The sequence below is a fragment of the Scyliorhinus torazame genome, chromosome 5 (genome assembly GCF_047496885.1).
Source record: "Scyliorhinus torazame isolate Kashiwa2021f chromosome 5, sScyTor2.1, whole genome shotgun sequence".
Taxonomy (NCBI): domain Eukaryota; kingdom Metazoa; phylum Chordata; class Chondrichthyes; order Carcharhiniformes; family Scyliorhinidae; genus Scyliorhinus; species Scyliorhinus torazame.
In genome coordinates this window covers 258,809,723-258,832,906 of record NC_092711.1, presented here as the reverse complement: position 1 = coordinate 258,832,906, position 23,184 = coordinate 258,809,723, and the positions used below count along the sequence as shown (strand labels likewise).

The 23,184-nt window shown below is 46.8% G+C and overlaps 1 protein-coding gene across 5 annotated transcripts in view; it reads left to right on the top strand.

Moving 5' to 3' along the window:
* The window catches only part of nhsl2 (NHS-like 2), a 461,184-nt gene extending 438,396 nt beyond the window's left edge, over positions 1 to 22,788 (top strand). For all 5 annotated transcript variants that reach the window (XM_072505424.1, XM_072505423.1, XM_072505427.1 and 2 more), the window contains exons 6-8: positions 7,294 to 10,110; positions 17,036 to 17,165; positions 18,771 to 22,788. In XM_072505424.1, the coding sequence (XP_072361525.1) occupies positions 7,294 to 10,110; positions 17,036 to 17,165; positions 18,771 to 19,119 (3,296 nt within the window). In that variant the 3' untranslated portion in view covers positions 19,120 to 22,788. The remainder of the gene's footprint in view (positions 1 to 7,293; positions 10,111 to 17,035; positions 17,166 to 18,770) is intronic.
* Positions 22,789 to 23,184: the final 396 nt, after the last annotated feature.

The following is a 23,184-nucleotide window of genomic DNA, read 5'->3' as shown; positions in this document are numbered from 1 at the left end:
ACTTTCTACTTTTGTAAGGAATTTCCACTTCAGAAAATTGGATAATCCAAATATGTGTGTTACTGATTAGGTATGGTGCACAGATAGGATAGGGATGATCAAGTTCTTAATAAAACTGGATGCAATGATAACCCGGAAGCAGACATTTATTTATGTTGGACCCTCCCTGAAGGACCAACGGCAGTGGAAAGCTTTACACAAAATGTCATCAGCCTCCACCTAGCAAAGTACATAAACAGGGTCAAGTAGGCTTGCTGGGTTTTGTGATGATTCAGAACAATTGGAACTTTCCTTTCAAATGTAATTTGAGTATTTCTAAATCTAAACCAGATGGACTAACTTTATTATGCAGCTGTATTCCCTGCTGTTTGTTCATTCCAATTTCCTCTACTCTCCTGAAATGTTGACTGTAATGCAGTTTCACGAGTCCTGACAGCTCATGCATGCATCACACAAAAGGGTATGTCAGCTGGGGCAGTGTGAGCTTATTGACTGTTCATCTCTGATCTGGAGGCCATGGAAGCTCCTTCCGATTCTAAGACCATAGCCATGAGACCATAATAGGAACAGGAGTAGGCCATTCGGCCCCTCGAGCCTGCCCTACCAGGCAATAGGATCATGGCATATCCAACATTCCTCACGTACACTTTCTGTCCTTTCCCCGTAACCCTTGATTCCCTTACTGATCAAGAACCTATCTATCTCAGCCTTAAATGTACACAAGGACTCTGCCCCCACATCTTTTTGAGGCGAAGAGTTCCAAAGATTCACATCCCATTGAGAGAAAGAAATTATCCTCATCTCAGTTTTACATTGCAATCTCTTCATACTGGGGATTATCCTAGTAAACCTCCTCTGAACTACCTCCAATGAAATAAAATCTTATCTTCAATAAAGGGACCCAAACTGCTCACAGTATTCCAAGTGTGGCCTCACCAGTACCTTGTACAATTGCAGCAAGACATCCCCACTTTAGTAAAATAAAAAATATTTTACTAAAGATTTTCACAGATAACAGACATGGGGCAGGTTTCTCCGTCCCGCTGCACCAGATTTCTGGTGCGACACACCCTCTGGATTCTCCGTTCTGTTTCCCATTGTGGGGCAACGGAGAATCCCGGCGGCGGATTCAGATTCAACACAGCTCAGAAAATGGCTCATCCCAGGAGAACTCATCTCCGGGCTATCAGCGAGTCAAAAGCAAGAGCATCTGCCTTCACCCCAATCTGCAGCCCCAGCGAGTCCGATACCCCAAATATTGCCACCAATCGACAAGGCTCCAGGTCAATGTTAATAACTGTTAAATGGTGCTAAAGAAGGAGACCCAAAAGCTTACTATCTTTGGACATGACCACAATATATGGGTGTGCTGAGTGGGTCTTCGAGAGCACTGCTCACACTTGTCCTCTACTTCCCCAAAAATGGTGAGCTCTGTGCACAATCTTAAGCTGGATCAGGCTCAGGAGGAGGTGGAATTCACCCTACAAAGGGCCTCATTCTACACATCCTTATCTAGAATGAGCCCCAACTCCTTCTCCCATTTTGCCCTCACGCAATCCAGCGGCACAGATTCCATTCAAATAGTCTGGCCATAAATATTCAATATGCTGCCTCGCTGCCCCCAGACCTCACCAACAATAAGATTTCCCACAGGGAGGATTGCGGTGCTGAGGGAAACGTACAGCAAGCTCCACAAACTAAGTCGCGCAATTGAAAGTATCGGAACAGGTGTGCCCTTGATAATTGGAATTTTGCCAGAAACTCCTCCCAGCTGGCAAACTGTGCCTCCATAAACAGGTCCTTAAAAGCTCTCCCTTCCCTTCCCTTCACTTCCATTCACTTCCCCTTCCATACCTTTCCAGTCGCATCCAAACCTGATGTTGCAAACAAATGGTTATGGCATTCAGGGCCCAACAATGACATGGCACTCAGCTTGCAAAGTTGCCTGAGCTGCCTCCATATCTTCAAAGTAGAAATCATCACTGGCTTTGAGGTATACTTCGCGGGGGAGAATGGGAGTGGCACCATCACCAGATCCCATAGGTTCGACCCCTTACACGAACCTGCCTCCATCCCTCCCCATATGGTATCCGACTCTCTACACCACCCCAACACCACCTCCACATTGGCTGCCCAATAATACAGGAGAAAATTGGGTAACGCCAAGGCCCCAACTGCCGATCAGTCTGTAGGTACACCCTGCAAATACTTGGTGGCTTACCCGCCCACACAAAATAATTCACTAGCTTGTTCACCTTCACAAGAAAAATAGGAAGGCACTGAAAGAAAAATAGGAACCACGGCAGAATATTCAGCTTGATCGTCTGGACTCTAACCGCCAGGATCAACGGGAGGCTGTCCCACCTCTGCCTATTGGACCTCACCCTTCCCAACAGACTTGTATAGTTTCACTTATGAAGCCTAGGCCAATCATGTGCCACCTGGATGCCGGATGCTGCCTCTGGCAAGGCGAAAAGGCAATAGCCCCAGTGTCCCTACTCTCCCCCTCTACCCTCAAGAAGGGCAACCTGTCCAGAAACTCCTCCATGTCCGCACCCTCTCCAGAGGTTCTGACCTCTAACGATCCCTAGAGAAAACCTCAAATGCCATTGACTTCCCTCGGTGCAGTCACCAAGCTGCCCCTCGAGTCGCTGACCTATACAATCTCTCAGGAGCTGCCTGCCGCCTCAGCTAGTGTGCAAACCGATGGCCTGCCTTCTCCCCAGGCTCATACACTATACTCCATGAGCACCGCAACTCCCTCGAAATAAGGGCCCACCTACCATTAGCCTTCCTGATTACCTGCTGCACCTGTGTGCTTGCTTTGTGTTTCGTGCACAAGTACCTCAAAGTCCCTTTGTGTTGCAGCTTTCAGCAGCTTTTCTCCATTTAAATACTCTGTTCTTTTGTTTTCCCTTCCAAAGTGAACAACTTCCCACATTCCCACATTATACTCCACTTGCCAACTTCTTGCCCATTTACTGAAACAAGCGGTATCTCTTTACAAACTGTTTGTATCCGTTTAGCAATTTGCTATTCTACGTAAGTTTGTGTCGTCTGTAAATTTGGCTACAGTACATTTGCTTCCTTCCTCCAAGTTATTAATATATATTGGGCAAGATTCAACCAACATATTTCTAAATGTAATTTTAAGCGGGTTTGGCAGAGTGTTTCCCATTGTCTTTTCGGGTGAGGTCTAGACCAGTATTCACCAATACTTAGTCATTTTGTGGGCCTTGGGAACTTTCTGCCTGGTCTAGCCCAGAGGTTTTTTCAGCAGTGGGGAGCTGAATTCGCCGGCGGAAGCGACTCCTCAGAGGTCAGGGGCCATTTTGAAAGGGTGCTGCGATCTCTAAGTGAGCTTGAGGGTTGCCCACAACCCCCCACCCACGGATAATGTCACCCCACACAGACATGGACATTGCCCCCCCTCCACAAGTGAGGACACCCCACTGTGGGGTCGATGAGGGAACATCCTCTTCAGACCCCCTACCCCTCCATTCGGGCACCCCCCTTTCAGAACACCCCCTTCACTCCTCCAACCTTTATGAGGCCCCTTTATACCCCCTTCACCCCCTATCATGGACAGGATGGCACCCTGGCACTCGCTTGGCACCCAGTCACCTTGCACTGCCAGCCTGGGACATTGACAGTGCTACCCATCACTTACAGGGTGCCCGGGTGGTACTGTAAGGGTGCCAGGCTGGGCTGTGCCAGGGTACCCAGGTGCCAGATTGGCACTGCCAGGGATCAGACCCGTGGTGGTGGGGGGGGGGGTGGTGATGGCGGTTTCCCAGGGGCCTCACCAAAGTTGGGAGAGTGAGGGGGTGGTCATAAAAGCAGGAGAGGGAGGTGCTTGAAAGGTGTGGGGGAATGATTGAGGCTGCCGGACAAAATCGCGCCCCAAATTGCTCGCCAGCAGGAAATACCTCTAAGTGCGGCCGTGCCGGAGAAAATCTCCTCGAATCCAAAAGAAAGGGCAAAGTGCCATTGGATAACGGGATGTTTCTCGACGCTGCAGCTGCTGGGAAACACCTGGCTAAACGCACCGTTCAGTGGACTTTAACTTCAGTCCACTGAATCGTGCTCTGTGTTTATTATAAAATCTTTATTGACCTGATGTCTGCTGTTGTTTGAGAATTAAGTCTACAGTCAAGCAGGTTGTCGAGACTTACATTTAGTGTAGCAATTAGATGATCTCAGAAGTTAGTGCAGTATCGCAGGCTGAGAGAGCAGGAGGATCAGAGAATTGGACTAACAAGGATGGTGTAGATGTTGAGGTGGCGGCACTTGGGAAGTGCAAAGAAAGAGAGGAGAGGAGGGAAAGGAGGTGGTGGGACGTGTGAGGGGGGGAAAGGTGGAAGAGGGAGGAAAGAATTTGGGAAACAGATTGGTACAGATGGGAAGGACACGGGGAGAGGAGGAGATAAAGAAGGAATTTCTTTGCCCAACCATTGGCAGCTCCACTTTCAGCGGTTTAGGCTCCAGGCACTGGAATTCTCTCCCTAAACCTTTCCACCTCCATCCCGGCCTTTACCACACTTCTTAACACCTACCGGTCCTAATATTTCCTTATGTGCTTTAAAGTCACTTTGTCTCATTAGGTGCCTGTGAAGAACCTTGGGAGTTTTACAATAAAGGCACTAATAAATTGACATTGACGTTGTTGAAGAGAGTATGGAGGAGGGAGAAGAAGCTACATTTTCTTTGCTGCTTGTAGCGTGTGCTCCCTGTGGCTGGTTAGGTTTGGAATGTTACTTTGCCAGAAGGAGATAGGGGAAATGTATTTGTCTCCATAATGCTACTGGAGTTGGTACAAAAGATATTGGAAGCCCCCTAAGTGGGGCTCGTAGCTCCCGTGACACATCTGGCACTGTACCCTATGCTGGTAAGGCATCGAGCATGAATATGCCATATGTGTAGCAGAAGCTTTCCAACTGGCCAGATCTAGACACCAAACTCACTAACACCTTTTTGAAACTTGGACTGCACAGGTCAGCTGGACACATTTGCTTTTTTCTCCCAAAGAACATGCACTTCAGCTGTACATCCCCAACCCTTGTAACCGCCAGCATTACTTGAAGGGCCAGCACCCAACCAGCAGCTGAAGTGATTTGCATTAACTTCCCCCATTGCAGACTTGCTGCAAGTATTGTGAAGTGTTGCTGACTGTGGTCAGTTGTTGGATTTAATCAGGAGCGTTGCTTCATCCTCACAGGGAGGGCGGAGGATTTGGTAACCCGTCCGTACAGACGCTGCAGGTAGGGAGGCCCTGGTTGAAATACCTCTGGGTTTGCAACATGACAAGGGAGATTGAGCAGAGGCTCTGGAGTGGGGGAAGATCTGCATGGAGAGAGGAGGAAGAGGAGCAGGCAGAGAGGAGACATAGACAGTCTGTGAGCACCTACTCAATTCTGGTTCCCGTATGATAATATCCGTTCACAGTCATTGCCCCATTATTTTTATTAAATAAATTTAGAGTACCGAATTCTTTTTTGTTTACAATTAAAAGGCAATATGGTGTAGCCAATCCACTTAGCCTGCATATCTTTGGGTTGTGGGGACGTGACCCATGCAAACACAGGGAGAATGTGCAAACTCTACACGGGACAGTGGCCCGGGTCGGGGGGGGGACCTGGGTCCTCGTTGCCGTGAGGTAGCAGTGCTAACCGTGTCGCCCCTGACATAGCCCCACTTTATCCCACTTTCCAGTTACCTGCAACATTAGAGACCTCTTGGTCAGAATCCAGCAGTAAAATACATCAACAAAAATCTGACCACAACATCTTTAGCATAAAACATATCTCATTATACATGCAAGAATGAAGGATTCCGTAGGAATGTGGGTTTCCTTGTTTGGTCAAGTGCTGCTCTGCAGTACTGCCAGAGTGGCAGCCGCATGGCTGCTAGGCTGCTGCTGACTTTCAGAGGGGGAGATTGAAGACCTTGCAGGATGCCCTCTATTATGTGTTGGCCGTCTTGCTGTATACGTATGTCAGAATTATCTCAGGTCAACGCAGAGAGAAGGAGGTATGTCAGTGATTGTGATTTGGGGACATCCCTGCAACAGCTGAATGGCTGGAAAAATGTGGAGGCAGCAGGAGCTGGAGGCGAAGCTGGCTTCGAATATATTTAAGGGTAAAGTGGAGTGTCTTGATGTTAGGCGTGAGTCTTGAATGTTCAAGACTGCTGATGATTGCTCATGTAGAGATGTCATGTGAAGTTACATTCACTGACCTTGACCATTAGATTTCTGTGGCACTATGTCAGGTCCTCTGCACTCTATTCCAGGAATCGATCTCCCTCATCACTTGCTTCTCTCTCTCTTCTGAGGGTTTGCCTTGAGGGCATCCTAGCCCTTGTGGAACCTAGATCTCTCTCCTGTCAACCTCCATCACAAAGGCCTATGGCGCCACATCCCATGAAAGTAGGAACCCTCTCTTTTCCTTGCTTCCCCTACTTGCAGTCCATTGGCGGTGAAGACACCCTGCTGCTACAGCAACCTTTCATTGAATGCTGTTCCCCTTTAAAAGGGTCAGACTTTAAGGAGCGCAGGCTGGCTGCACCACATGCTGCCAGCGCATGTGGCTTGGCTTCCCTGCTGAGTCCTTAGGCACCTAACAACTTGGGCCCTGCTCAGACCAGCACTATAATGAAGCAACAGCTCCAAGTTTGCTTACTGCCTGCCACAACAGGAAGTAAGTCATGACCCCCCCCACGCCCAAAAATGACTGCAAGTCAATGTTTAGCTCAAAGTCCCATCATCTTTGCTAAGCCTTTCAAAGAAAAGGATTGTTGGAGTGGACAATGTTGGGCACTACACTGTGATTTAAAAGAAAAGCAACCTTATGATTTATTAATCTTTTTGTGGCTTTAACTGCCCCTTTCACTGACAAGTTACTTTTTCTTAAGTCAACAGCACCAACCACAGTCGCAACACATTTTATAACATTGCAACCATATACTGTCTGAATGTATAACAGAGAAACCATCCTTAACGTAAAGAAAACCATGGCTTGTATGAACCTCAGTTACAAAGTGCTAAGCTTAATTACATTTCATTTATGGTGTGGGGCGCCTTGGAAATGGTTTAAATCAAAGAATCCAGCATTGCCAACATTTACTTGTGCTTCCTGTAGGGAATTTAAATATGCCAAAAGCTATGTCATGTTTTGTGTCATTTGGAAGCGTTAACAAGAATTATATAAATTTTAGGACTCAAGTACTTCTAGTAATTAATATTATTTTGATCTGTATACAGTGTTCATCAGATTAATTATTTTTACATTCTAGGTGCTTTGACAGAAGGTACTACATCTCCTCCTCACATGCCAATGAGTGCAGAGGCAGCTCCACGTCTCTTTACTTTTGATGAAGATATGAATGTTACCAATGGGAAAAGGGATGCAGCCAGCAATCTTGGAATAGGGCAACCTTTCTCCACAACGCTCAGGAAGGTACATAGTGATCTGGGCCAAATAACCAACCCAAATCTATCTCAATCTTCAGGGAATATCACATTTACAACGAACAATACATCGATGATGCACACGTCTTTAAGCGAACATAGTTTCTCTTCACTTAACTCTTCATGGGATCAAATGAGAGGAATTAGTTCTTCTTCTTCCTGGAATAATTCAAGTGGTGTAAACCCACCAAACTCTATGTCAACAGAAGCCATGCATGTTGGTGGATGTGGTCTAGATACATTCAGTCAGACTTACCGCAACGGCCAGTCTCACTCACAACATGCATTTTGTTCTCCAGCTGAAAAACAACCATTGCCTCACACTAACACGTCCTATCCAGGTGAACCATGTCATTTTTCAGTCAACCGGATGGAGGGTCACCATTCACCCAGCGGAGCTTGCAATGGCAGCAATTACGTGGGTGCTCCTCAGATTTCAGACATGGCCCCATCTGTGTCACTTCAATGCTTGAAACATTCTTCACAATGTGACTCAAAACTATCACTGAATGCTGGCTCCCATTCGGACTGCAACGTTGCATTATCAACCTTTTTTCCAAGGGAAGGTCAAACACAAAATTCCAGAGGACCGGTGTTTGGATCTTTCATGCCAGGTCAAAGGGAAACATCAGTGAGAGCTCAGAATCTTAAGGATATAAGAACAAACCATGAACGAATTATCGTTTACACAACCAATGACCCAGATGAAGAAAAAAACTCAAACCTGGAGCTCTCAGGTCATTCTAATACAGATGCTTGCAAGTTCCGCGAGAGATCTTTGTCAACTCCAACAGATTCTGGATCATGTTGTTCATCAGATGCTGTAAAATGCTATGATTCCCAGAGTTATGAGCACTCGCGACGGCATAGCGAGAATTACATCATGCGTTATCCAAGTGCCAGCTCAGAGGACAGCCAAAGCACTGAGAATGTATCTGTGATGACAGACCAAGAGGGATCACAGAAAACAAGGACTCGCTCAAGAAGTATCTCTTTGAAAAAGCCAAAGAAGAAGCCTGTTCCGCCAGTGCGTAGTGTCTCTTTAAAGAAACATGGAGTTAGTCCTAAACTTGGAGAAGTTGCACCAAACATCTCACCGAGAGAAAATAGACCTGCAAAGCTCTTTATCCCTTCAGAGAAACAAGTAGTTCAAAGTGAATCAATGGACAGCAATGAATCCAGTGGTTTTATATCAGATGCCCGTTCTAGTTCTGCTACACCAACATTGAGAGATGGAGAACCCATTCGGTACCCAGAACAGTGGTTCCTTAATGACTGGAAATCCAACGATCCGTACAGATCATTATCAAACTCCAGTACTGCTACAGGTATAACTGTAATTGAATGTGCAAAGTCTCGTGGCAGTTCTGAATCCTTGACATCTCCATCTATTTCGAGAGCTACGACACCCTCCCAATTATCTGTGGAGGCTGAGTCTAAAATGTCTTCTCCAGGGAAGCTCCCTGGTCTGATGTCACCGTCCAGTGGTTATTCAAGCCAGTCAGAAACTCCGACAACTGCTTTCCCTATCTCTGTTTACCAAGGCCATATACCACAACCAGTTGGAAAAGCAAAACCCAAGGTGCCAGAGCGGAAGTCTTCATTGCAACCAATTTCCCCAAATGAGAAGAGCCCAAAGTCAAAGCGAGTCTTTGATCTACCCATTACCCCACCACCTCATTTGGACCTGTCCGGACTTAAACTATCTTTTAAAAGCAAATCCAAAGCCAGCAGGCGGCATTCTGATTCCTCAAATAGTACTAAACCCAATCAGAAACATAGCCCTAACCAACCTTCCATGCCTGTCATAACGCAGACTGTTTTGGAGTCAGTACGTCTGCGCTCTGTCAGCAGATCAGAAACTGAGGATAATACAGACATTTTAAATTCACCACAGGAAACCCACATTGAATCCTCTGAAACACCTAAAAAAAAAATCCGACCGCCTGTTCCTGGAAAGCCACCAATGTCAAAGAGGCCTTCAAGTATTATACTGAAGGTTTCTCCCACTGAGCCGACCATTCCTGTTGTTTTGAAACTTTCAGAGACACCTCCAAGAAAAGGTTTTGCCACAGTATTTCGAAAGGTCGGGGTAAAGAAACAAGAGTCTGTGGATGCGGCAGGAAGTCAGAAACCTTTAGCATCACCAGAACCAGCATCCCATCAACCTAACTACCTTCATAGCAACCACATGGGTAACAAACAACTGAGAGGAACTCCAGCCACTGCAGATGAGAGTCAAAGGAAAAGTTATACAGAGCTAACCAGGAGTTCCACTCAATATATTGAAAAGAAGAAAAGTAAGACTCCACCCCCTGTCCCTAAGAAACCAAATGTGCTGATTGTGCCAACTAACACAGCACACATACTCGTAGTCACAGAGAGATCAAAACGGAGTCCACTACACAGCCCAGATGCCACTCCAGATTCCAACAGTGACCATGTTTTATTTACCAACGTTACATTTGAAAAAGATTTGCAAGCGTCCAATGTGATTGCATCACATGACCAGACGGTTGAAGCAAGCATCGAGGCTATACGGAGAACTAGCACTCATCTCGAGGGAAACAGAAATAAAGAATACAATGATGGATATGGACCATGTCAAACACTGAGCACTGCTCAAGGTCAGAATCTTGCAGGTATGTGAGTAGTCAAAGTAGAAACCGGTTCTTTACAAATGTAAAATTTATAGGTTTCCTGCTGCTAGGTGGCATTGTTAATGGTATGACCTGGGTAACTGGTAGTTGGAATATTCTGTTTGCATGGCTCAGAATTCTATCAACTTCATACTGTGGTGTAGCTTCTGGTGGGTAGGGACCATTGGTGAAGATGGCACCCACCTCAGACAGGTGGATAATATATTTAAATAATAATTTTGTGGTGGAAACATTGCTGTGCAAAAGTGTGTCATCTGCTGTAAGGACCCTTGCAGCTGAGAGGCAGCATTAGGTTCACCACCCAGAGAAAATAAGGGTCAACTGTTCCCTAAAAGCAGACTCCAACTCCTTGGAGCTAAGCAGCAGTAATGTTTTATAAGGATGATGCCAGGGAGAAGCGCAAAATGCCATCTTTCTTGAAACCACCTTATGTAACATCATCCACACATCCATTGGCACCCAAAAAGGTTTTTGGTCATGAAATTCCATCCTTTGTATGTTCCTTTCCATTAAATCTGGCCTGTCAGAGTTTGATTTCTCCCCCTGCAGTTTTGGCGAAGGCTGCATTGGGCTGAGGTGCCTTGTCAGCAGATCCAAACGCAGTCAGAGTTTCTATCACACTATTCTGGCATTCCTCTCTAATTCTCTTAGACCACAAGACCATAAGACATAGGAACAGATGTAGGCCATTCAGCCCATCGAATCCGCTCCACTATTCAGTGAGATCATGACTGATTTGACATTATAATTCTCAATTCCACTTCCCCTCCTTATCCCTGTAACCCTTGATCCCCTGACAGACTAAAAATCTGTCTATCTCAGCCTTGAACACACTTAATGACCCAGCCTCTACAGCCCTCTTTGTCAGGCATGACTTCCCCTTCGTGAAGCCATGCTGAATTTTCCTGTTTATATTACTCTCTGCTATTACATCTTTTTTAATGGATGCTAACATTTTTCTAATGACAGATATTAAACTAACTGGCCTATAATTACCAGATTTTGTCTCTCTCCCTTTTTAAAATAAGGACATTTTCCAGCCCTCTGGGACTTTTCCAGAATTTAAGGATTCTTGGAAGATTATTGCCAGTGCACCCACAATCTGTTTAGCTACTTCCTTAAATATCCTAGGATGCAAGCCATCAGGCTCAGGGGACTTATAGTCATTAGTTTCCTGAGTATTTTTCCTCCCGTGATAGTTGTTGTATTATTTACTCTCCCACCTTTTGCTCCTTGATATTTTAGTATTTTTGGAATGCTGTTAGTATTTTCTATCATGAAAACCGATGCAAAGTATTTATTTAATTCCTCTGCTATTTCCTGGTTCCCCATTACTATGTCCCCAATCTCACTCTCTAAGAAGCATACGTTCACTTAATAATAACCTTTATTAGTGTCATTAACACTGAAATGAAGTTACTGTGAAAATCTCCTAGTCGCCACACTCCGCCACCTGTTCAGGTACACTGAGGAAGAATTGAGAATGTCCAATTCACCTAGCACGTATGTCTTTCGGGACTTATGGGAGGAAACCGGAGCACCCGCAGGAAACCCACATAGACACAGAGAGAACGTGCAGACTCCGCACAGACAGTGACCCAAGCCAGGCATCGAACCTGGGTCCCTGGGTGTTATGAAGCAACAGTGCTAACCACGGTGCTACCGTGCCGTCTCCTCTCTTCTTCCCTTTGCATTTCACTAACTTGCAACTTTCAACTTATGGGTGGCACGGTGGCACCCTGGTTAGCACCGCTGCCTCACAGTGCTGTGGACCCGGGTTCAATTGCGGCCTTGGGTGACTGCCTGTGTGGAATTTTCACTTTCTCCCTGTATCTGCGTGGGTTCCCTTCGAGTGCTCCGGTGTCCTCCCACAGTCCAAAGATGTACAGGTTAGGTGGATTGGCCATGTTAAATTGCCCCTCTGTGTCCAAAATGTTAGGTGGGTTTACAGGGAGAAGATTGGGGTATGGGCACGGTAGGGACGGGGTGTAGGTAGGGTACTCTTTCCAAGGGTCGGTGCAGACTCGATGGGCTGAATAGCCTCCTAATGCACTGTAGAGATTCTATGATCCTGTGATTCTATCCATCCAAATCTGTACCTGAAACGATAGAATTAATAACCTTCATAAAAATTGATGTAAACTACATGCTTCCTGTTGAATTGTTCTAAAACCCACTATGATAAAAGTAAAGTATTTCTACTTTGTTTTAACTTGGTAGATATTCCTTTAACTCCTTCACAAGGTGAAAGAGATTTGATTTTCCTGCATCATATGGACCCGATGCTCCACCTTAAACTGTATTAGGCTCATCCTGGCACAGAGTTATGTCAAATTCACCCATTGTATAATTTCACCCCCCACCCTCCCCCCATCACCACCAAGTTCTATACTCAGTTCCTTCCCCCACTTACGTCTTATCTCCTCCACTGGCGCCTTCTCAATTTCCGACAACCAACCATAAGTATCCACAAGCCTTCCTTTCCTCAGCTCGTCCTGTGTTTGGCAACTGGTACTTGTTCCAGCCTCGCGCACCTCCCCTCCACAAACTGATCCCTTACCGGTTCTACCCGTTCCCTACCAACCTTGCTATGTCGCGTCTATCCTTGCTGGTACAAATCTGTGATTCCCGCATAGTGGGGCCAACACAGACATACCCCCAAATTCAAAGTGCCGCCTCAGCTGCATCCAGACCTTAAGGGATAATACCACTACCGGACTAATGGTGCATCTAGCAGGGGAGAACTGGAGGGGTGCCATCGCCAGGGCCCTTAAGTATGCCCTTACACAAGAGGCTTCCTCCATTCTGCCCCCCGCCCCTCTCCACCACAATCGCACCTTTTCCACATTTACCATCCAATAATAATATGGCAGGTTTGGAAGTTCCAGCCCTCCCATCTGTTGTCCACTCTGCAGAAAAACCCTCCAAATCTTGGGTGACTTGCCTGCCCATCCAAAGTCCAATATTTACTTATCTAACTTCCAAACAAACGCCTTTGGTAGGAATATCGGGAGTACTGAAAAAAAAAACCTTGGAAGAATGTTGTGCTTTATGGTCTGCACCCTCCTGGCTAAGCTCCCCCCGCACCAACGAGACATTACGCTCCCCCAGTAGATGGGGCGCCAGCACTGCCGGAAATTGTTCATAAAATTCCACCGGAAAACCATCTGACCCCAGTGCCTTCCCCAACTGCATCAGGCCAATGGACTCCAATATCTCCTGCAGTGCTAGTGGCTCCTCCAATCCTGGTCCCTTCTCCCTCTCCACCTCCGGGAATCCCAGCTAGTCAAAAAACTGCCCAGCTCCGTGCCTTCCACTTGGGCCTCGGACCAATACAGCTCTCGGTAAAAGGCTTGAAATGCCTTGTTAATATTCTCCAGCACCATCACCAACCTTCCCTCCCATCCCCCACCTGTGAAATCTCCCTCATGACCACCTGCTGCCTCAACTGATGGAGTAACAGGTAGCTGACCTTCTAACATAATCAGAGAACATTCCCCTTGAGCGGCGAAGCTGGCCTACCGCCTTCCTTGTCATCATTAGATAAAACTCCCCATGTAACTTCTTCCTCTCTGCTAACAGCTCTCTGGTCGGGGCCACTGAGTACTGTGGGTTCAGTTCCACAATGGCATCCTCCAACCTACATCTCTCTGCCCTCCCAATCTTGTCCTTACAGGATATCACCTCCTCCCTGACCACTGCCAGCAACACCTTCAAGAAAGTGGTGGGTGAGACCTACCCGTTTTGGTTGACCTCCACATATTCCCCTATCTCCATAACACCAGGAGCTGGATTCTACATTTTTGGAACTATGTCTCCAGGCCAATGGGAAAACTGTGTTTTTTTACGCCAGGAAAACTGGTTCCAAAAGGCCACAAATCCCCCGTCTTTCTGGGGGCTAGCAGGCAGCAGTCGTAGAGCTCGCAGCTCTAGCAGCCGATACGGCCCCCCGCACCTCCGGGTCAAAGGCCGCATGGTGGCGCCCTGCAGTGGCCACGTCGTGCTCTATGGCGGACTCATCGGCCGCTCGCGCGCCCGGACTGCCCGCCCACATTGCTCCCAGCCCCGAATGAAGCCGTCCCTGCCCGCCGATTGGCTCTCCCCCCATCTGTGGCGGCCCCGGACCGAGACTGCAGCCGCCACGCGAGGATCCTGGACGGTGGGACCATGAGAGAATCACGGCGTCAGGAATTTGGCCAGTCGACAAAGGAGCATCGCAGGGTGGGCCGCAAGCGATGGCCTGAGGCGGTGGATACTCGGGAGTACGCCGATTTTTTGGGGGGGAGGGAGAATTTGAAAACCGACGCTGCTTCCGATTTCGGTGCCAAAACGGAATCTCCGCCACGCCGCCGAACGCGATTTCGGCATCGGGGAGCAGAGAATCCAGTCCACGATTCTTGCAGAACTTCTTGTCCACCAGGAGCAACAAATCGAACCTCCACAAGGGTCTCTGGTATGGCCCATTTCCAACCACACGTCCACATAATGTGGCGAATATCTGAAATTATAATCGCTGCACAGTCTGCTCCGACAATCGCTGGAACTATTGATTGCCACACCACAAAAAAATCTATTCGGGAGTATACCCGATGCATGAGGGAGAAGAAGAAAAACTCTGTCTCTCCCGGATGCCTAAACCTCCATGAACCCACCTCCCCATTGTGATATGCATCACTGTATTTACGCAAGGGGTTAATGTAAATACACTACAACTAAGTGAACACTAGAAGGAGCACTGGAGATGTCATGATATGCAAACATGCAGCTAATGAACATTTAGAATAGGACACAACCAATGAGCAGTCAAGACACCCAGAGGTAGCATTACCACAAGGGGGCATTACACAACCCACATAAAAGGACAGGGCACACATGCTCTGTCTCTTTCCACAGGCAACACTTAGAGAGTAGGACAGGGGCAGATCAGAAGCATCACACCCACCACGTGGCTTAGAGCAGACTGGTTAGTTAGACTGAGTTACTATAGCAAGATTAGCAGGAGAGTCGAACTCATAGAGAACTGTGCTAATGGTTCAATAAATCACATTGAACTTTCTTCAAAGTCTGGAGTATCTTTTGGTCAAAGCTGCATTGAGTTGCAGCCTGTGTTATCCCAGAGTACATAACACAACACCCATCTGATCTATGAAAACTCCCCCCGTTCCTTTGCCATTCACAACCTGGCCAATGACTTGGGGATCAACCTATCCATCCTGGGCTCGAACACGCAGTTGAAATCACCCCCTTTATCAGTTGAAGCGAATCCAAGCCGCCAACATCTTCTTGACAAATTACATGTTGTCCCTATTGGACGCAAGACATTCACTAGAACAACTGGCGCCCCACCTAAACCCTGCTCACCAACACGCACCGCCCTCCCGGGGCCTGCACATCACTCTCCACCACAAGTACCACCCTTTTATTAAACAAAATCGTGACCCATTTCGACTTGGAATCAAACCCCGAATGGAACGTCTGCCCCACCCAACCCTTTCTTAACCTCATCTGGTCATTTAACCACAGATGTGTCTCGTGCAGGAAAACCACATCCGCCTTTAAATTTTTCAGGATCGTTTAACCGGGCCATTCAGCCCCCGCACATTCAACGTCACTTTCCTGACCGGAGGTTTCTGAACCCCCTCTCTGTTAAGGTCCACCATCCCAACCGAACTTGAAACTCTCCCTACTTCCAACCGCTCTCCTCTCTGGGCCAACCCAAAATGGCTGCCCACTCCATTCTACACCCTGCCACAATGCCACAAAGCCACCTGCGTCATCAGTACATTCCCCTTCCAGCAACCCCTTCTCCCTAACCCCCCCCCTGCCCCACCCCCAATCCCCTCCTTCCTCTCCCCTTCATGCAAACAACCCCCTCCTACCTAACCACTCCTCCCCCCCCCCCTCTGGCTACCCGCTGAGCACCCTCCCCACACTACATTTGTTTACTAGCATCCCAGCTAGCATGGCAACTTCCACCTGACGAACGACACAAAGGACCCCACCCACACCGCCCAAGCCACCCCTCCCTCCACTCTGGCTCCCCCACCTTCGCCCTTCGGAAATCCCAGAAGCCCACCTCCCCTGTCAGCGCTCCTCCCTCCCTCTCTCCGGCAGGAGAACAAAATGCAGGACTTGGAACCAGCCCCCCCATCGACCATAACACAAGAAAGACCAACATTTGCAAAAACAAAACATTTACAAACATTCTTACTACATATCCAAACCAAACATTCGCACTATTATACCCCCCCCCCCCCCCACCCCCCACCTGTCCCCCGCATAAACCTACTTCTTGACAAAATCATTCGCCTCCTCTGGCGTTGTGAAATAATGTTCTTTGCCCTCAAAGGTCTCCCAGAGCCTGGCTGGAAACAACATCATGAACCAGACCTTGCTCCGAAAGAGCGCTGCCGTAACCCTGTTAAAACCCGCCCACTGCTTTGCCAGGTCGGCCCCAAAATTCTAGTAGATCCAAAGCCGCTGACCTTCCCTGCTACCCAGTTGGCTGATTTTATTCTCTCAGACTCAAGACAATTCATGGCATGCTGACTGCTGCCCTGGTTGTCATCAGTTCACTTGGCATGGAGAGAGCATCAGATCGGAACCCCCAGTACCACACATGAATAGCGTATGTACTCAGTGAGTTACAAGAGCTGGTTTGGGTTGGAAGCCAGTTGCCTCAGATCACTGTCACGATAGAGATGCAGTTTAGACCTGACTAGCTGATAGTAGCGGCATTATTTTTTGTTTGTTTTTCTGCCTCAGATTCATTTGCTTCTACGCTTTGGATTCCAATGGCTGGCGGTTAACGGAACTGAGTTTTGACATTGACTCACTTGCACAAATGCCACTTTGTTTGAAGTCTAGGATCTCGCAAAATAGCTCATTCCTGTTTCCTTCTCTTTAGACATGTCCTTGAATCTGACGACTAAACAGAGAACACAGAGTGGAGATATTGTAATGGAGGATGATGATGAAGTCTTTATCTCCCCAGGCATCCAACGCTCCACTGAAGATCTCTTCACTGTTATTCACAGGTAAGAGAAAATATAAAGTTGGTTTCCAGCATGTGAACTGACATGATTGAGACTTAATGATGATTTCCTTAATCTATTTGGGGTTTCTGGCGATCTTCCTCCAGCAGATCAGAAGAACCCCTGAGGAAATTCTCAGTCTTGATATCATAAATCATTATTAACAGATTTGTGAATGTTATATCCCAGTGTGTTGGGTTTGTCACTGATTGACATTACAAACCATTATAGTAGTTTTGTCACACACTGACTAACATTCGAACTAACTGCAGTGTCTGAGTGGAAATTAAAACAAAAATCTGGATGTGGGCTTTATTAAAGGGAAATTTTTCTTATTTCACCCTTCTTACACACACATCTGAAGGAGCGCTGTGCCCAGTAGGACTGTTTAATTCTTTGATGACATTGAAGGATCAGAACAATTACCTTTTCATAACTGAGTTAATTAATCGGAGATTGGGGTGAAGCATTCTTACATCACCTCCCACGCTATTAGATTCTGAAAATGAGTATGGAAAGGCGACTCTGTCTGTTTTTCTCTGCTTCCTAGCCTTTGATGATAACTGTAGCGTCACTATTAAAATTTGGCTGAAATAGCCTAATTAAGATGGAGCCTTAGGTTTGTCCAAATGGTTAATTTGGCGGGAATCTCCTTTCTGGAGAGTGCTCCTGACAGCGGAAAATCGGACTGATCTTCGCTGGTGTTAGGTGTGAGTCACAGTCCTTTGGCATGCAAATATATGCAAAGCGGCAAGTGCAACAGATTCCCATCACTCTCCGGATCAGGCCGCCATTCGGAACGGACGCCCCGATCCCAAAATCCAGAGGCAGGGCCCTCCTCCCCTCCCAACCCAAGGAGAGGCATCCCCCCCACCCCCCTCCCCACCACGGGAATAATGGGTAACCCTCCTCCCCACAGCATGCAACAATGAGTGTTCCTGCAATGATTCTTCACTGAACTGCCTGGACTACTCGGCCTTTTGGCTAAGATCAAGTTTAATGTAGATTGAGCCTTTGGTTCAGATCTGGTATGTCTCTCTTGTGGGGACCATGAATTGGATTCAATTTGAATTAGTTTTTTGGAGCAGGCGAGGAGCTGGATTAGGGGTTCGCCCCTGACCCATCTGAGCCCTGGCTTGGTAACTCAGAAAAAGTTTAAAACATTTTTTTTTTAAATCAGCTGTCAGGCAGAGTCCTTTAGATAAGTAGGCCAGTTCAGAGTTTAAGAAGTCCGACCAGGATGATGCAACTGAGCATAGGGTTGCCTGGGATCACCATGCCAAGGGTGATCATCAGGTTTCCCAGGCCTGGAAGGGGCAGTCATGCAAATCAGCACTTTGCATGTTCCTGCCGGTCCGGGGCAGGTAGCTCGCTCCAGGCGGCATTGCGGGAGCAGAGACTGGGGGCGATTCTGACACCTGGCGTCAATCTCATTTTCGGCCGACGCTCCATTCTCTGCCCGATCGGGATTCCCAATCGCAGTGACGGAGAATGGAGAATCCAACCAATTATTCCTCCATGGGCTATATCTCTCCCCTGTGCCAGAGATCCTTTGAAATGACTTGAGGTCAGCTTGTTGGAATTTTACTTTGTGATCTTTTTCAATAGATCGAAGAGGAAGGTGCTGGGATGGAAAGAGCCTGGAGAACCATTCACTGTCAGGCATGTGGCTGTTTCACCTGTCAAACCCCCTGTAACACCTCCTAACATTGGACTCAAGTTTTCTCCCCCGGCTAGTGGGAATGGGGCCAAAACCAGCACCAGCAACGAGAACTTTAAGGCCTTATTACAAAAGAAAGGCAGCAAGCCTGCACCTGGCATGCGCATGTCTGCAGCTGAGCTCCTAAAAAGCACCAACCCACTTGCGAGAAGGATTGCAACAGAGTTTACACAGGAGTCAGAAAGGTGCCAGCCCATTCCGGAGTCAGTTTCTCCTGAAAGCACATCAAGGTGTTAGAGCTGTGCCAATTCCCGAAGAGCAAGGCGAGGCGATTAATGTTATTCTGTCTTGTTGAATGTAAATTTTTAATTTTTGATCTATCAATGAAGCTATTATTCTGGTCAGAAGGAGAGAGGAAGCTTTGCACAACCCTTTGAATGCAAACTTGAATGATGACGTGTTCTTCATTTGGAAATCGACAAACATTCAAAACGTTTAAGTGACAGATTTTTAATGCAAACTATTATTTGGATCAAAAACTCTGAAGAAATTCCTTAATAAGGTGGAGGATATGGAATAGTCTGATTGATAAGAGGTTAGTGTTAGTTCGACTGGAAAATCCCGGAGCATTGTAAAAATGTACAGTGGAAATCAACATTCCAGCCTGGCAATCTAGGTGTACTAAGGCCTTATTGGAAACTGACCATTTAAAAATATGTTCCATGCGCGATACTATAAGCAGCCAAGCTTAGGTTCTGTTTCTAAGTTTTCCATGCACCTTCAGTGATTACTGCTTAACAATGTTAACTATTCCAGCAGTAAACTGAATTGGTGCAGATTTTTTTAACAGTTGTGTACTTCTAATACAATGATGGAAAGATTTCTTCCCAGAGCTGTCGGAGATCCACAAACTCTGATCGAAGGTGACCTTACTACAAAGAACTTGGGAAGAAAATGACATGATTACAGTCATGCTTCAGCTCCACACTGCCACTTGGTCCACATATATTCTGTGAGTCTTGATCTACAATGAGGCTTCAGGAGAAGGAGGACCCCTCTTTAACATTGTACGATAGTTGCTCTGTGACTGAGGGACTATGCCCATGTTTACTGAGGCTCAAGAAATCCTATTTTGTTTTTCCCCCCTCTTTCCGCATCTTCTCTTTAAAGAAAGCCGTGGAAACAAGAATAGAGGCAAAATGCAGGGTCTAGGAGTTACATTGCTGAGGTCTTGAAAATGGATAGTAGTATGCTGATTTTTTGACTATTTGCTTAAGAAGCAGTTGCTTGCCTGATCTGTAATGTTTATTGAAATAGTGCCTCCTATTAAGTTGTTAGTTTTATCAATATACTGTAATATGTAATATGGCATTGATATATAAGAATTATTTCAAAGATTTTGGTTTTAGATCAAAGGAGACACCTTTGAATTTGGAAGCTTTCAAAAGGCCCAAGTGCTGCCTTTGCTGATCTGAATGTAGAAACTCTGGATTTTATTTAGCCTTGTTTAAGAGGGTCTGTTGTTAGCCCACTGGTTTAAATCATCCATATAATATTTCAGAAAGTCTTTCTCCTTATCCTTCTTTTGTTTTATTGTATTCATAAAGTAGGCAAACTTCTCTATGAAATGGAAGGTTCACTCCAGATTCACAGCCAAACCTGGATGCATCCCAACCATAACAAAAACTATACCTCCCAGCCCATAGCCAGTGTTATGTTCGCCTGTTAACCCATAGCCAGTGCTGTGTTCCTCTGTCAGTTCACACCCAGTGCTTTGTTCCTCTGTCAGCCCATAGCCAGTGCTGTGTTCCTCTGTCAGTCCACAGCTAGTGCTGTGTTCCTCTGTCAGCCCACGGCCAGTGCTGTGTTCCTCTGTCAGCCCATAGCCAGTGCTGTGTTCCTCTGTCAGCCCATAGCCAGTGCTGTGTTCCTCTGTCAACCCACGGCCAGTGCTGTGTTCCTCTGTCAGCCCATAGCCAGTGCTGTGTTCCTCTGTCAGTCCACACCAAGTGCTGTGTTCCTCTGTCAGCCCACACCCAGTGCTGTGTTCCTCTGTCAGCCCACGGCCAGTGCTGTGCACCTCTTACCCCACAGCCTGTGCTGTGTTCCTCTGTCAGCCCACAGCCAGTGCTGTGTTCCTCTGTCAGCCCACACCCAGTGCTGCGTTCCTCCGTCAGCCCACAGCCAGTGCTGTGTTCCTGTCAGCCCACAGACTGTGCTGTGTTCCTCTGTCAGCCCACGGCCAGTGCTGTGTTCCTCTGTCAGCCCACAGCCAGTGCTGTGTTCCTCTGTCAGCCCACAGCCAGTGCTGTGCACCTCTCAGCCCACAACCAGTGCTGTGCACCTCTCAGCCCACAGCCTGTGCTGTACACCACTCAGCCCACAGCCTGTGCTGTACACCACTCAGCCCACAGCCTGTGCTGTACACCACTCAGCCCACAGCCTGTGCTATACACCACTCAGCCCACAGCCTGTGCTGTACACCACTCAGGCCACAGCCTGTGCTGTACACCACTCAGCCCACAGCCTGTGCTATACACCACTCAGGCCACAGCCTGTGCTGTACACCACTCAGCCCACAGCCTGTGCTGTACACCACTCAGGCCACAGCCTGTGCTATACACCACTCAGGCCACAGCCTGTGCTGTACACCACTCAGCCCACAGCCTGTGCTGTACACCACTCAGGCCACAACCAGTGTTGCATTCAGCTCAGTGCCAGTGCTGTGCTTCTGTCAGCCCACAACTGGTGTTGAGTTCCTCAGTTAGCCCATAACCAGTGTTGCCCTTCTCTTATTGGACAGCCAATAGTTTGTTCCCTTCTTCTCATAGCCAGTGCCCTGCTCCTGTCACCCCGGAACTTGGGTTATGCCCATTTTAATTCTTGGTCCAAAGCTATGCCAAGCCAGGATGAACCTTTCACAATCTAGAGACAAGGTTGAGCCCATACATGGTTTTGTCCATTGCACCCTCAAACATAATTTGTGCCCTTCCCACCCATGTGTTTATCCTGATCCACAGTAACTATCCCTACACTGATCCAATGCTTTATACATCCTACTCTAGAACCATTGTTGTGGCTATCCCAACCCTGAACTACGTTTGTGCTCCGTGGCACCCCAGTTGTTACCATTTTTGCAGTAAGTCTATATTTGGAGCAGGAGGCGGAGTATTTAATCTACACATTTCTACTGGTAATTAGAAATCTTGATTAGTGTAACTAAGTTAACCGAGTTTTCTTATTAATTTTATTTTGCTCCTACCACTGAGGACAAACTGGGTATCACTATCGCATCCACTTGAACATACCTTCCAGTCCCTGTCTGAGTTTCATATTTAGGGTTCTCAGGGTACTCTGTGTCTGGAGGAAATTCAATTGATTAAAGAGTTAAGTATCTCAAAAATATATTGGTATTGATAAAACTCTGTCTTCACAATTTGCAGCGGGTGTGATCATCTGAGTGAGTTACACTTTAACCAGTGAATTGACTGGAAATTTCTGTAAATATTCATATTTTATCTTATTCTTGAATGTACAAGACTTTCCCCATCTGCCCCCACCCCCCCCACCCCCCACCCCTCAAGCGTCACGTATTGGAAGCATCCACATTTCTTAACCAGAATGTTCTAGCGATGTCGCACTGTGGTTGGGATAGCAATCAAATGCACCTTGTGATAAAAGCCATGTTCCACCATGTCAGAATGCAGTGATCATCTGTCCTGTGAATAGGGAGAGATGAGCGCACTTCACTTGAGAGAAGTTCATTGCTTTGCATCTGTGATGTCTTGCACTTAAATATTTGAAATGAATTGTGCGCTTTAAAAGTGACTCAGGAAATTGGGAATGATCTATAGTTATTTTTACATATATCAGAAAATGCATTTGCCTCCCCCACAGCTTAGAGTGATAAATAAATATTAATTGTATACTCTTTTGGGACAATCATTAAAAGAAACATGAAGAAAATTTTATTTCAAGTTAGTTTTTCTTTCTCAGACCCCTTTCCCCCTTTGACTGAGTTGAGAAACTGTCTTGAATTTATAAATGATATTTAAAAATATTTAAATTGTACTTCCCTCTTCTCATTAGGGGAGGGTATAATTCCACAGGTGCCAGCCATCTTACTTGAACTTTGACATGGTTCACCACATTCAAACCTAAACTGTGAATAGGCTCATGGCCTGTTAGGAGAAATCATAACCAAACTTGATCTTGATCTCATCTGACATGCACACGTGCGTACACATGCACATCCACATTTTCCAGCAGGGCCTACAGCTTAGTATTCACTGGTGAAATCTCCAGCTGATTCTTCCCTGACCCACTTTGGGAAGGCTGATGTCTATTGTAACAACTTTACCC